Source organism: Scylla paramamosain, chromosome 22 (genome assembly GCF_035594125.1).
Source record: "Scylla paramamosain isolate STU-SP2022 chromosome 22, ASM3559412v1, whole genome shotgun sequence".
Classification (NCBI taxonomy): domain Eukaryota; kingdom Metazoa; phylum Arthropoda; class Malacostraca; order Decapoda; family Portunidae; genus Scylla; species Scylla paramamosain.
The window spans coordinates 4,053,575-4,068,625 of NC_087172.1; the positions used below are offsets into that span (position 1 = coordinate 4,053,575).

A 15,051-nucleotide genomic window follows, 5' to 3' on the forward strand; every position below is an offset into this window, starting at 1 on the left:
TTATGTTAGCAAAGATTTATTGCATCATATTTGAGGCTTGTGGGTGAAGGAAAAGAAAAGCAACACACATATGAGTTTCCATGTAGCAAGTGAGTGTAGCTTCCTCAGGGTGACTTGGTGTGAAGAGTAACAGTGAGCAGCACAGGCCACTACAGGTATCACTATGACAACACTCCTCTGGTCTGCACCACCACAAGGCTGTGTGCAGTGTGCTGTGCAAACCTACTGGTGATCAGACAAAGATAACAGCATGCACAACCCCAGCAGTACACACTTGTCATGGCTCAGACTTAACTTCCATTTTTTCATTGTCATTTTACCAACTCTTTGAATATGCTTGACAGTGCCACAACTTTCAAGAACTTCTTCACACACCTTAATTGTCCAAAAAGATGAGCCACAGCATGAGTGTAAAACCTCTGCTATTACATACAATATATTGGTAATTGTTTATTGACTATTAACTTCAACAAGTATAAAATAAAAACATTTAAAAGACATTGAGAAAAAACTTTTTGGGGGCAATATAAATATCAAAAACATCTCCTGGGGAAATGGAGAATTCTTTTGTTCTCACCAAGTCAATGGTTCAGTTTGTATGCGAGCATTAACTCCTAAATAAATTAACACTTCTATAAATATTTCAAGTACTTAAACTCTTGAGCACACTTGTCATGTTTCTGGTAATGGAGTCTTCAATATGAAAACTACTACTGCAGCTATCACTACTATATCTATTAATTATGCTAACACTATTTCTACATTACAGTCATTCTGGAGAGTTGAAAAAAGTTTCCCTGTAAGATAAGGCAAGACAAATAAAAATGCCACAATAAGTTAAGTACACAGGATGCAGTGTTTGGCTAAGCAGGAGACACACATGTAAATATTCACTCCTGTTATTGATTTAGTTTTGTTACAGCAAAAAGTTGTAACGAAGCACCATACTGGGAGACTGGAGGCATGGGTGAGGCAGGCCAGATCTCAGTCTCCCTCGTCTCTTCTGCGGCGTGGCTCCCCCTCAAAGCCATCCAGGTGCTGGCTGGTGTAGAGGTGGGGATGGTGGTGGTGTTGGTGGTGGGTGGCATGGGCTGGATGGGCATCATCCCTTGGGTGACCCTGGGTGAGGATGGCCCACACATCCTTAAGAATGGTGAGATGAGTCTTCTTGGTTCCTGGTGGTGGGGCAGGGCTGGGCACAGAAGGGGCCACACCAAAGGTGCCAGCCAATTTGTCCTTGGGAGCAGCCATAACCACAGGCCTGGGTGCGCTGCCAGCTGGACTGTACTCAGCAGGCTGGGAGGTTGTGCCCGGCAGAGGTGGCATGGGCACGGCAGTGCGCTGGCTGGTGGGGCGGCTCTGCTTGGAGAACTGTGCCAGGTGGGGAACATTGGCTGGCACGGGTGGGGGTGGCTCTCCACGATAAGGCCCCACCTGTGGGCGGCCGGTGATGGAGTCTGAGGTTTGGTGTGGAGGAGTGGACAACTGAGGGGGACCTGGGATGGAGTCAGGTGGAAGGGGGCGGCCATCTGAAGTGTAGATCGGAGAGGAGGCAGCGGGCAGCAGGTCCCCCATTCGGCCTGGGGGAGGGGGAGGGGCAGGGAACACAGGCTGGAGCACTGAGGGACCCACTAACTGGGGGGCAAGCACAGCATGGTCCTCAGGGAGTGGGATCAAGGACGCCACCAGCCGCCGGGCAGGGGGCTGGGGCCGCCCCAGGCGACTCACACTCCCTACAGGGCCAGCCAGTCGCATGTTGGGGTGGGGCCGGGGACGGGGCCTGCGGCGGGGTGTTTTAGAAGATCTGGCAGGTTTTAGCGGCATGTTAGAGGCAGCACCACCCAGCAGCGGCAGCACGGGTGCCATGGGGATGGGCAGCGGCAGAGGCGCATGGCTCTCGCTGAAGGCTACTGTATGGTGGTAAATTGGATTGGGGGCACCACCTGCAGGAGCCTCGACTTCACCTTCCTCCTCTGACTCATCTGCACCATCAATTTTAACCTGTCTGTTTGTGAACCCTAAGTTGGTTGCAGTTCGGGGTCCGTGTGGCACTTGATAACGGAAGCGTGGGGGATGAGGGGGCAGGGGACCATTGAGAGGCCTTGAGCTAGAGGGGGACACCTCAAAGGCCAGCACGGGGCCTGGTGGATGCTTCTTGACGGGTCGAAAATCAGACTCGTACACCACAGACTCGGGATCAAAGCCAAAGTTTTGTGCAAAGGTGTCTGATAGGCTGGTGGATGGTGGGGAGTGTGTGGTCCGGGGCAGTGGGGGGTCCCTTCTTGGAGGTGGTGTGTGGAAGTGTTGCTGTACCAGAAGGGGGTCCTGGCCAGGGAGAGGTGGGAGCGAGGGGGCCGTTATGACCTCAGGTTGTTGATGTGAGGACTGGTGGTGTGGGTGTCTTGTTGCTGTAGGAGCTGCTATGGTGGACTTCTGGGAGTGTGGGAAAGGAGTGTGAGAATAGGATGCAGGTCTGGTGGGTCTGTGGGAAGCACTAGCTGGGAAAGAAGTGCGTAGTGTGGAGGAGAGCTTTGTTGTGTAGTACTGGGATTTAAGCGAGGTACTTGAAGGAGAGAAAGAGGTACGTGTTGGATGTGAGGATGTAGAAGAATGTGATGGGCGAGTGTTCCTAGTGGAAGCCTGAGTGGAGAGTGGAGGCTTGTAGGGTGACCGTGTGGGGTAACTAAGAGTTGTTGTGGATGATGGGAGAGTAGAGACAGGATGATTTTGAGTGGATGACGTTAAGACAGAGACATGAGTCCTTTTTTCCTGTGGTGTGCTTCTCAATGTGTCCTTCCAAGTGGGAGTGGAGGGGAGGTCTTGGTGTGTGGATAGGGAGGAGGACACAGTGTTGGTTTTTAGAGGAGTGGTTTGTTTGTCAGAGGCAGAAGTCGCACGGGAGGGTGGAGGAGAAAATGCATAATGATTTTGGAGGCGTGAGGGAAACTCCTTCTCCTTCTCCTCCTCTTCCTCCTTCTTCCCAAAACTGCTGCTATTTAAGTTGTCAAAAGCTGAAACATTTACAAATCCAGTGGAGCTCTTTAGGTTTGGGAGTTTGGGGAATGTGAATCCTGGAGCCCCAAGAGGAACAGCCTGTGTTGACCTGAGGCTTGGGGGCAATGTTGGGGAGAGGGGACTGGCAGCAGCAGGCCCCAGATGGAATGGGAAGTTATCAAAGTCACCTTGGTAGTCTGGCAAGTTGGAGAATGCCTCCTCAGCTGAATCTGTGGTTGGGAAAGGCTCGGCACCACTTGGCACCTTCCCATGGATCTTGTTGGAGTCGAAATGTGGGCCAAGTCCATCATAGTAGTCATAGTAGTCATAGTCTGCAAAGGTCAGGAGAGTAGGGTCTGGTGTCACCTGGTCTAGGATAAGCAATAAGGAGTCTCACACCTGCTTGCAGTCAGTTATCACCGTCTCCTGCTAAGTACATCCACTAGCTTTTTCAAGTACACTATGAGGTTTATGGTTCCTATGCATATAATGCTGCAAAATCTAGATGCTGAAGTGATTCTAGTAACACAACAATTACAAAAATACATAAATTTCTTATTCTATCTAATATCTGGCTTCTTACAATACAAGAAAAGTATGTACAAGAAACAAATGGACAGTCCTATGAAGGAAACTTACACTTGAAGAGCAAAATAAAACTGAAATTTGACAGAAGTGCAAGAGTTCCACGCGATGTGTGTTGGAAATACTCACCAATACTGACTGACTTACTCCCACAGAGAAGTGTTTTCACATCTTGCTTATTTGTAGAACAAACATGTAGGCAGGTAAGGATGAGGAATACAAGGCAAACACACTTCCCTCACAACACACCATCAAGAACTGTTGTCTGGAAACTTGACTCAAGTGAGCTCAGTTGAAGATAGAATGGAAAAAGCGTGATTCAGGGTATCATGAGATATACTAAATAAATCTTCACAATAACCAGAGGGCAGTAGTAGGTTGGTAGAATGACAGAGTACACTACATTAGATGAGATATCACAAAAACTACAAATATAGGAAAGCTTCAAAATAGATGAAAAACTGCACAAGTCTATTCTGCTAGAAACTTCCTTTCCTAAAGTTTACAAAGTTGAAAGTGAAGTCTACACAAAGAGAACTCGACTAAAATACAATATTCATGTTTTAACAATGAAAAGATCTAGTTTGTCATGCAGTCAAAAAATGAATAAATAAAAATAAAATAAAACAAAATAAATAAATAAATAAATAAATAGCAGGTCATTAGTCACAAGCATACAACAATCATACAAGTCAGTCATGTGCAAAACAAGTCAGCATGCAACACAGTTCTGGAAAGTCAGGTGGAAATCAAGTCTGTGGTGAGGCTGGAGGTCAGGTTCAAGTTACCAGTAAGTCAGGAGTTGAGAGCTGAAGTCAGGCACAAATCAAGTAAAGTGATTAAGTCTCATGGTGGAGGTTGCACAGTCAGGCAGAGGATCAGTCACATTGCATGTCAAAATATATTTCGCTTTAAAATCTAGTAATTTTCAGCGAGAGCCTTTCATTTTCTTGTTTGACCAATTTTCTTGTGCATGAAACTGATCTTTTGAATTCAATGTGGTGTGAGCAATATTACCAGTGGCATTGTGTGATTGTAATTAAGCAAGCAATGAACCTTAGCAAAAGCAAAACTGTCATAACCATTTCTTTGCCATTTTGAGAAGCAACAAAACCAGATGTAGTGTTGTTGTGTGGCCATCAGGGTAACTTGGCAATGTTTAGCTGACCATGAGCTGCCTGCAGGAGGAGGAGGCAAGGAGGGCGGAGAGGAGCACGTGAAAGAGCGAAGGTGAAGAGTGAAGTTTAAATGGACAAATGTTAAGGGAGGTAGGAATGCATGGAGTGCAAAGAGGGGAAAAATCAGTCACATGGCAGGCCATAAAAAGAATGGGGGCAATGGTTGCATGGATATGAGTAAAATTTGTTTGAAATTAACTCACAAAGCCATGGTGAATAATGCCCAAACACAGCAGTGCAGCACACCAGCCATTATTGTAGCAGGAACAGCAGTGAAGGGCAGAAATAAAACACAGATTGTGAAGGTTGAACAAACCCACACTGGGGACATTTCTTACCACCATTAAACACTTGGCCATCACCCAGTAAAGAGAAACGCGCACGCACACACACACACACACACACACACACACACACATTCAACATTCATTAGAAGAACAGATATGTATATCACACATTAATATGTAAACTATATTAAAGAACAGGTAACTTTTAACTAGGCTGACATATATGGAGGACAGACAGCATGAAGACACTGTTCAATATTGTTAGGGTGATACAGACCCCACACAACAAAAGAAAACTTAAAATAATAAATGACTATACACAGATAGAGAGGATCTGGTAAGTATGTGTTAGTAAGTTGAAAATTCTTTAACAAATAATACTTGAACATAAGAATCAGATTCCAAACAAACATGTACTGGCATCATTAGCACAACCCAAGGCAAGGGTGCTGGCCCAGGAACCTTTTGGCCCAGCCCACACTGCCCTACACACCTTCACACAGAACACAGGCAAGGGAACTGTGCACATCATTTCAGTAAGTGGAGAGAGAGAGAGAGAGAGAGAGAGAGAGAGAGAGAGAGAGAGAGAGAGAGAGAGAGAGAGAGAGAGAGAGAGAGAGAGAGAGAGAGAGAGAGAGAGAGAGAGAGAGAGAGAGAGAGAGGAAGAGAGAGAGAGAGAGAGAGAGAGAGAGAGAGAGAGAGAGAGAGAGAGAGAGAGAGAGAGAGAGAGAGAGAGAGAGAGAGAGAGAGAGAGAGAGAGAGAGAGAGAGAGAGAGAGAGAGAGAGAGAGAGAGAGAGAGAGAGAGAGAGAGAGAGAGAGAGAGAGAGAGAGAGAGAGAGAGAGAGAGAGAAAATCTGACCTACACAGACATCCTGATACATAAGTATACATCTAATGCACTAGAATATTTATAAATGTATTTTATATAAGGAAGCTCAGGGTGGGTTGAGATGATTAACCTTACTTACAGCAGTCACAGGAGATAGTGAGGTACCTGGAGGCTGCAAACTTAGGTAGTGGGGAGTAGAGTTACAGTTAAGGGAGTCAGAGTGCTACTCTTAGGATGGATTCCTTCTGGTGAAAAGTGCGTGAGAAAACTTAAGGCACATCTGAAGAATTACTTCATGAAAAATTCATAGATGGGAATGTTATGCAACACATAGTTTCAGTACCTAGTCAGTTCACAAGTTACTATCAAGATTGGACTTTGAATTACTGACTCCTGTTCCCAGCCTCACAAGGAATTCCTTGTCTTTGATACAAGTCATCAATATAAATTTAAGTAATGAAGTCAAATGGGTTTTTTATTTTTAATGTTCTATATGAGAAATTAAATGAATAAATGAACAGAGTTACCCAGTCTGTTGATAACTTTGAGTATATGGAAAACTACACCAATTATTTCCTCCTCCCAATTTCCAAATCTCTGTTAAATCTATCCCTTTTCAAGCCCTTTATTGATTCACCATTCATTAAACTGAGGTACAGGAACCCTGATATGTGTGTGGTGATGGGAGACTCAGGGCAGGGATGCTGGGGGGAGGTGCAGGGAAATGGTAAGCAATGGTAGGAAGCCCCTGGAGGATGGTGTGAGGAGTTGGGAGGGTGGCAGGTTAATTAGAAGGCGTACCTGAAGCAGCAGGGCTTGGCACCACCACTGGGTTTGTGTCAGAGCCTGCAGCAGCCAACTCCTCAAACTCACACCTGTCCAAGACGCGGATCTTCCAGCCCAGGTAACGGTGAGTGAAACACTGCAACACAACATACACATATACATCAGCTGCAAATAACTAGTGTTTGTATTCACAGACTGATGGTTAAGTGACAAATTTTTGTATCCTGTATTTTGAAATGCTTAAGTTGTTCATTACAATTATTTTCAAAGGCCACAGGTATAACTATTCTAAATTTCACTGGTGTTTTTTCTCACTAATGTTGCAGAATCATTTTTGAACTTTCTTGAACTATCACTCTTGATTATGAAAGCACTTTTTGAAAATCCCAATAACTCCTGCTTGAGCCTGTTAAAAGTAAGCAGTCTGATAAGGTAGCCAAACATTTGAGGATACTGTCCATAATGTTAAACAATGAAATAGCTTTGGCTTGATGTACACACAAGTCTCGTCAATACACATAATGGCAAGAGTATGACAGTGTTTGAGGTGAAGGTGCAGAGTGCCTGACCCACCTGGTAGTACACAGTGTCTGGGGTGTTGGCATCAGGGGTCCACTGCAGCACACCAGGCTGGCCCTCCTCACAGTTAAGCTGCAGTGTGCGCTGGTAGGCCCCAAAGGAGTTGAAAGCTCCTGCTGGCTGGTTCGGGTCCTCCACCCACTCACAGAGACGACCAAGGCCAGTGGGCACAGGCTTGCCTTCCCTATCCTGCTCCACACCGGCAAACACTCGAATCCGCTGGAAGCAAAAAATGTGCTACATGTTACATCCTCACAAGACACAAAATTGTGACACAAGTACTTGTCTTAAGTTCAATTCTCTAATCCCTATGATGACTAACACCCACAAAATAAGGAGCTCACCTCCCGTTCAGCAGGTGTCTTGAATGCATAGCCTCCCTCGGGGTCATCAGTGATGTAGAATGGGTGGTCACGCTCGGGTCTGTCGGGGTTGTTGCCACCCTCCACCACGAAAGTGTAGGTCTTGCCGCGCACCACATGGATCTCCGGGATGAGGAGGCCATTGATGTACCAGGCGATGCCCCAGCCCACGTGTCCTGTTGTGAAGGGAGGAGAGGACTGATGCTGCAAAACTTATTGGGAGACACAGGGTGGCATTAGTACACTAAGTAGTAAAACAAAATTCTTGGCATGAAGTGCTGGAAAAGTAAAATCATGTCAAGTGAAGGACGAAAAGAGAAAAAAGGAGCAAGAATATGAGAATGCAAGAAGTGACACGAAGTGACAGACTGATAAATAGATAAGTTTATTCACCACAGAGTAAAAAAAAAAAAAAAACAATAATAGAACATACAAATGCTTCATGAATACAAAATAACTTCAGACTGCTAAAAGTAACTGTAGTCCAACACAAAATATACAAAACTGCATAAAACAAAGAACTGTACAATAAAACACATAATGGTAATATCAAGAAGCGTCATGAGAAGACAACACAAATGAAAACTCTCTCTCTCTCTCTCTCTCTCTCTCTCTCTCTCTCTCTCTCTCTACCTGTGATGGAGTTGTAGCCACTATCGCCGCCAGTGGGACCAATCTGGGCATACATGACGCCATCCTCAGGCTCGTTGCAAGGGATGGGCGGAATGTACCAGGCGTTGTTAGTCTCTGGGGCGGGTGGCGGCTTGCTGGGGCCACTCTGGGGCTTGGACTGGGGTGTATCCTCTGGCACTGGGCAGTTCCACTCTGGTGTCCTCCCAAAGTCCACAATCATGTTACCTGGGAATATAGTGACCATGAAGCTTTTAAAGGAAATGAAAAGAAAGCAAGGAAAACAACAGCCATTTACTTCTATTTTCCACGACTCCTCCAGGGAAAGAAAAGAAGGGAAGGGAGCAAGCACACCATACCTCTGAGGCGCAGGGAGTGGTAGGAGGTGTGGCCCTGGGAGTTGACAGGACCCACTGCCCAGATTACGGCCTGGGAACCATTGGTGAGGATGGGCATGTCTGTGGGGTCGGCGGCAGCGAGGGGGCGTTGGAAGGTCAGCATTGTGAAGTCGTTGATGAGAGCAGCGTTCAGGAGACGGACATTGTTGCGGCTGCCCTGGAGTGGGAGGGAAAGGTGCGTTTCAGAAAGAGGGAGGTAGACAGAGACGGAGAGAGCACAACTGTAGCTTATATATTAGCATCATGAGAGGTAAAGATCGAAGGAAAACAAACACACAGGGCGAATGTCAAACAGCGGCTCCTAATCTGAAAAGCTTCACTTTCTCGCTATGACTATTTCCAAAGGCTACAGAGATGATTAACCGGGTTCTCAAGAGTGTTTCTCCTCTTCATAACGTAAAAAACCTAAAAACCCGTGTAATTTTAACTAGAGCTTTTTGAATGTAGTGGAGATGCGGGACAGATATGTTTCAGAATATAGTACAGAAAACGAAAAACAGACACAGCATCTTCAACACTCACTTCCTCATGTCACATGCTGCACTTACCTGGATCTCAGAATCGGGACAGGAACCACGGCCCCCTTGGCACTGAGCCTTGGCACCCAGGTGGTAGTCCTGCGCCTCACCTCTGCCGCTAGCCTGATCCAGCCACGCCACCACCACATCGCCGCCCACCATCACCGACCTTGAGGGATTCCCGGACGTTCCAAATGACATGTACTGGCCATCATCTATAATGGAAAGCAGGTGGGAAATCCAGACGTGAGGAGGACAGAGGGAAATGACAAGCTTAATGAAAAAAAAAAAAAAAGGGAAATGACAAGCTTAATGAAAAAAAAAAGTTCGTAAAAATCAACTTCCTGGGAAAGAGATTGAGTAGAGTGACTGAAGGGATTAGTGGAAGTCGATTGTGAGGGAGTTAAGCCAAGGGTGTTGGGAAAGACACGTAGAAAGGGATCAAGGTGGCTTAGAGATACATGCGTAGGGAAAGAAGATTATAGCATATGCGTCGGAAGAGAGAGAGAGAGAGAGAGAGAGAGAGAGAGAGAGAGAGAGAGAGAGAGAGAGAGAGAGAGAGAGAGAGAGAGAGAGAGAGAGAGAGAGAGAGAGATAAGGGGGGATTAAGGGAGATGAAGATGGAAAGCTAGGCTGGAGACGCGAGATACTACCTAATCGGACTAAAGAAATTGATCCTTTCATCAGCTGTAGGAGAAACTGTTCGGGGACTTCAGGCTGGAGAGAAGCGGGGGGTACTGGGAGGGGTGGAGGGAGAGGAGTGGTAGGGACGAGGGAAGGGGAAACTGTGAGGGGTGGAAGGAGGAAGGGGGGCACAGGGAAGGGTGGAGAGACTGGGAGAGGGAGGGAGGTTAATTAGGAGTAGAGAGCAAGTATAAGTATATAGGAGGAGGGGAGGGGAGGGGGAAGGGGAAGGGAGAAATTAGTAGTCTAGAGGAGGAGGAAATGGGAAGGGGCTGAGATGGGAGGGGAAGGAAGCTCTCTCTCTCTCTCTCTCTCTCTCTCTCTCTCTCTCTCTCTCTCTCTCTCTCTCTCTCTCTCTCTCTCTCTCTAAGAAACAAGTGAAAATAACAATAGTGCAAGAGCCAAAATAAGGAATACTTTCGGTGCGTTTCGTGTGTGTGTGTGTGTGTGTGTGTGTGTGTGTGTGTGTGTGTGTGTGTGTGTGTGTGTGTGTGTGTGTGTGTGTGTTCGAAGATGACGCACGTGCTAACATTAACCTTCTCTTCGATTCCAAGTACGTACACAACACACACTAATGAGAAATACTGATACGAAATACATGTATGAGAAATAGTGAGAGGAGCGGCGTGATCCCTTACAGACGATCCATTACTTAGCAGGCATCACTCTGCAAAAATCCTGCCATCATCACGGAAAGGATCTGACCATCCAGAAACCATCCAAGAAGCAAACCTGATGATCAACCATCCGAGTCACTAAGAAAACAAGCCCAAGTAGTGCAAACGGGGTAGGCCTAACAGAAAGAGAGAGAAAAAGAGAAAAAAAAAACCATTATCCTTCTCTTCCTCATCTGTGACAGAAGTGAAAACTTTCTCCTAACTCTTCCATTCCGGCGACAAATGAAATCTAGCTCCTCGGACCGCGTCAAGGAGAGAGAGAGAGAGAGAGAGAGAGAGAGAGAGAGAGAGAGAGAGAGAGAGAGAGAGAGAGAGAGAGAGAGAGTTTGGGCCAGTGAGTTAGGAACAAGTTAGGGCGTGGTGTCAAGTAAATGGGCCGTCTTTATTTTCTCTCTCTCTCTCTCTCTCTCTCTCTCTCTCTCTCTCTCTCTCTCTCTCTCTCTCTCTCTCTCTCTCTGCCCCTTCGATCTCTTGCCTATATTGACCCCAAGCCTTAAGCAGCTCTCCTCCGGCCCCATAATTTGCCAAAAGGTTTTGTGGTCTAAAAAAAGTTCTAAACACGACGTTCAGTGGGGGGCAGAGGGAGGGAAGAAGGGAGATAGACATGACAGTTATTTAAATTCTGCGGGAGATAATTTAAAGCTAGGTGAACTTATTATTATTATTATCATTATTATTATTATTATTATTATTGTTATCAGCATCATAATTTCCTGCAGTGTCGGTTTCCCTCACCATTAATCTAATTCTTCATAAGAGGTTCCAGTAATCCTTTTCACAAACACACAAACACACACACACATACATTCTCATCAACCACTGCACACTAATTCTTTCCCCTTAAACTGCACGGCCTCGGCTTCTCTCCCCTGTTTTCCTTTCCGATTTCTGCTCTTCCTTTTCCCCTGACCTACGCTGCTGCTCCGATGCACGGCTGGAATGATTTTCCTAAATACACGGATACAGTCTACGAGGCATCGCATTTCCAACTGGCCTTTGTCTTCAAGAGTTTGCAACGTCAACAAATCATTTATATGCTAATTAACTTTTTTTTTTTATTCTCAAGGACTTGCTATTTCATCTAGTTTGTTTTTCCTCTACAAGATTTCGTAATGTTTTTTAAAAGCTTCTTTTTCGACAATATTCACACACGCATCATATTTTACATCAATAACTTCTCTTCCTTTTTACCAACTTTCACATATGCTACAGCAAATAGTCAACTACTTTTATCTTTGGCAGAAAGTCACTAGAGGGCGCGACGTAGTATTTCCTGGGACTGTGGGTGGTGTGTGTGTGTGTGTGTGAGAGAGAGAGAGAGAGAGAGAGAGAGAGAGAGAGAGAGAGAGAGAGAGAGAGAGAGAGAGAGAGAGAGAGAAAGAGAGACTCTAACAGACAGACGAAGCGCCATCCTTCATATCTAAATGGAAATACAAGACCTGCCACCAATCGATCTATTTTGATCTGCTGACGAAGGGAAAAGAAACCAATGCCGATCTTCTCCTGGGCTAAGTCACGTCTCCCTTCGTCAGAAATTCCCCCCAAATCGCTGACGTGGCGGCTGGCACTGCCTCTCCCATCTACGCCTGTGTCGCGCCTGTCTCACCGGAGTCTCCCGTGTCTACATCACTGTCTGCCTGTTTGTTTGTCTCTTCTGTTCTAAGCGTTTTTCTGTGACTCTTACTTTTCTTACCTGTATTCGAATAATTTTTCTTGACGCTTTTATTAAACTTATGATAAAAGATAATAAAACCGATATTCTTACATGACTAAAAGAGATAAGGAAATAAATAAATAAAGGGGACATGACATAAAAGTTTCGCAAACACACACACACACCACACACACACACACACACACACACACACACACACACACAGAATGATGAAATTTAAGAACAAGAGGCAGAAATCAAAACTTCATCTCACAATAAATTACCCCACGCCCCCCCAAAAAAAAGATGCATTTGAGAGAAAACAAAGAGAAAAATGGGAAGGGGAAAGATATGAAGGAAAAAAAAAACAAAAACAAATAGACAATATATATATATATATATATATATATATATATATATATATATATATATATATATATATATATATATATATATATATATATATATATATATATATATATATATATATATATATATATATATATATATATATATATATATATATATATATATATATATGTATATATATATATATATATATATATATATATATATATATATATATATATATATATATATATATATATATATATATATATAAAATATATAAAAGAGGAAACAAATGAAGTGAACACAAATCTGAAGAAAACTACATGTAAAGGTTAGAAGAGGAAGAAGGGAAGGGTAAGAAAGACAAATAGAAGAACGACAAGGAATGAACGGGTGGAGGAGGAAGAAGAAGGAAGACTGAAAATAGACGAGCGAGAGAAGAAGAAACATGGAAGAGGAGGAGGAAGAGAAGGTTGGAAAGATTTAACGGACTAACGGACGAAAAAGATGCAGAGAGAGAGAGAGAGAGAGAGAGAGAGAGAGAGAGAGAGAGAGAGAGAGAGAGAGAGAGAGAGAGAGAGAGAGAGAGAGAGAGCGGCAAAAGAGAAGTGCATGAGCCAGAGGGAGGAGGAAAGGTACAGGGTAGAGAAGGGCAAGAGGTAGGAGGAGGAAATGCACAGGGTAAACTCACCGATCCTGCCCACCAACTGCATCACGATACTCTCTCCGGCCACGGCCCAGCGAACCTCCAGCGCCAGGTCGTCCCAAAGCACCTCACAGTTCAGCTTGGTCTGGAAAGGGAGGGGAGGTGAGGTGAGTGCGAGACGAGGAGGAGGAGGAGGAGGAGGAGGAGGAGGAGGAGGAGGAGGAGGAGGAGGAGAGAATAAACAGTGATCAAGAATAAGACGGATAAGTTACAGAAAACAAGAGAGGGATTGGGGGTGGGGGGAGGAGGAGGAGGAGGAGGAGGAGGAGGAGGAGGAGGAGGAGGAGGAGGAGGAGGAGGAGGAGGAGAAACACAACTACAAAGGAAAGCTTTATATCATTGAATGCAAATGTAAATGACGTTGAAAGATGGTGGCTAACATCTCTCTCTCTCTCTCTCTCTCTCTCTCTCTCTCTCGAGTCGTAGGCACCACCCAAGTGTAAGCAAACTCGCTTGTGAGATATTACGTAACAGAATCACTTACTGTATCGGCCATTATCTGGGAGGGAGGAATGGGAGGGACAACAAAAGGACAGCGGGGATGAGACAGGAGGGAGGGGGTTGGGGAGAGGCAGGGGAGGGAAGAGATGGGTAAAGAGAGAACAAGACAAGATGCTTTGTGGTGGGCCCGAGTGGGTGGGACACACACACACACACACACACACACACACACACACACACACACACACACACACACACACACACACACACACACATCAAAGAAGTCGAGGCTTTACAATGAGTATAGGGAAGGATCTCGAGGGACGAAGGTGTCTTTCGCTAGATGGAAGAGAATAATGCTCTTTGGGAAGAATTGCCATTAAGGAGATGCAAGGGAATAATTTACAAGATGAATATGGTGAAGCTGGCTAGAGTATATTACACAACCCAGAGGTGCGGTGCTTTACAGAACAGTGGTGAGAGAAACACTTACCCTTAGGGCGGACACAGGCCACACAGGAGGGAGGAAAAAAAAGCGGGACAGAATCACATGCAAAGTCTACTGTAATAAGTGTTTAATAATAATACAGGTGGAGGCCAAAATACAGAGACACTGCAGCAATACAGAGGCTGGGAAGGGAGCGGGGCGCGGGAGAAGCGCTCGTGTTATGGAAGGTGGGCTTAGACCGCATGCCGGGCTTAGACTGCTCGTCAGACTCAGACTGTGCATCGGGCTCAGACTGCACGTCAGGCTCAGGCTCAGACTTCACATCAGGCTCAGGCTCAGACTTCACGTCAGGCTCAGGCTCAGACTTTACGTCAGGCTCGGGCTCAGAGTGCACGTCAGGCTCGGGCTCAGGCTCAGAATGCACGTCAGGCTCAGACTGTACGTCCGGCTCAGGCTCAGACTGCAAGTCGAGCTCAGACAGCAAGTCCTCAGCGTGTCGCTGCGATCCAGACTGCAAAATGGAGGGATGACTATTTTTGGCACAATGATTTGACCCAAATGGTGAGGCAATGATATCTCTACTAACACAAACTGACAAATTTATACCCCCGTACACACCCACAAAAAAAAAAAAAAAGAAAATAATATTAATGCTTTATAATGTTAGTAGAAGAATCAAACTAATCTAAATTGCAAGGTAAGAATGTATCTAAGTAACCAGCATTTGACACTCTTAAAACTCTGGTACAGATTCGCTGGGAAGTATGTGACTTAGTAATTTTGTGTGTGAAACCAAGCTGTATGTAGCACACCTCTGGCCCAGGTGGCGAGGCAGCAATGTGCCTACTGGCAACTCTACTCCCGCACAGACTCACTACGAGGAACACAACTTGGTCATTTATGTGTTAGTAGTGTTTGCTTGACTGACTGAACTTTGGTGCCA

The 15,051-nt window shown here is 45.4% G+C and overlaps 2 protein-coding genes across 2 annotated transcripts in view; both read right to left on the reverse strand.

Annotated features, from left to right (window-relative positions):
- LOC135111897 (uncharacterized) lies at positions 1–5,573 on the reverse strand. Its single transcript, XM_064025593.1, has 2 exons — positions 5,456–5,573; positions 1–3,386 (listed from the first exon to the last, which is right to left on the reverse strand). Exons 1-2 carry the CDS (start codon positions 5,571–5,573, stop codon positions 985–987), a joined length of 2,520 nt encoding a protein of 839 aa, XP_063881663.1. The 3' UTR covers positions 1–984.
- Positions 5,055–15,051, reverse strand: part of LOC135111452 (protein Skeletor, isoforms B/C-like) — a 61,350-nt gene continuing 51,353 nt past the window's right edge. Inside the window, exons 7-13 of the mRNA XM_064024745.1 lie at positions 13,205–13,304; positions 9,178–9,362; positions 8,591–8,786; positions 8,235–8,459; positions 7,584–7,777; positions 7,234–7,458; positions 5,055–6,796 (exon numbers count right to left, since the gene is read on the reverse strand). Coding sequence (XP_063880815.1) covers positions 6,659–6,796; positions 7,234–7,458; positions 7,584–7,777; positions 8,235–8,459; positions 8,591–8,786; positions 9,178–9,362; positions 13,205–13,304 — 1,263 coding nt within the window. The 3' untranslated portion in view covers positions 5,055–6,658. The remainder of the gene's footprint in view (positions 6,797–7,233; positions 7,459–7,583; positions 7,778–8,234; positions 8,460–8,590; positions 8,787–9,177; positions 9,363–13,204; positions 13,305–15,051) is intronic.

Bases quoted from the DNA above. Each gene is read 5' to 3' on its own strand.
- LOC135111897 (XM_064025593.1), bottom strand. From the start codon at position 5,573: ATGTGCACAGTTCCCTTGCCTGTGTTCTGTGTGAAGGTGTGTAGGGCA. The intron at 3,387-5,455 runs GTTTGTTTGGAA...AGCAGGTGTGAG, and splicing joins TGCTAATGATGCCAGTACAT to ACTCCTTATTGCTTATCCTA.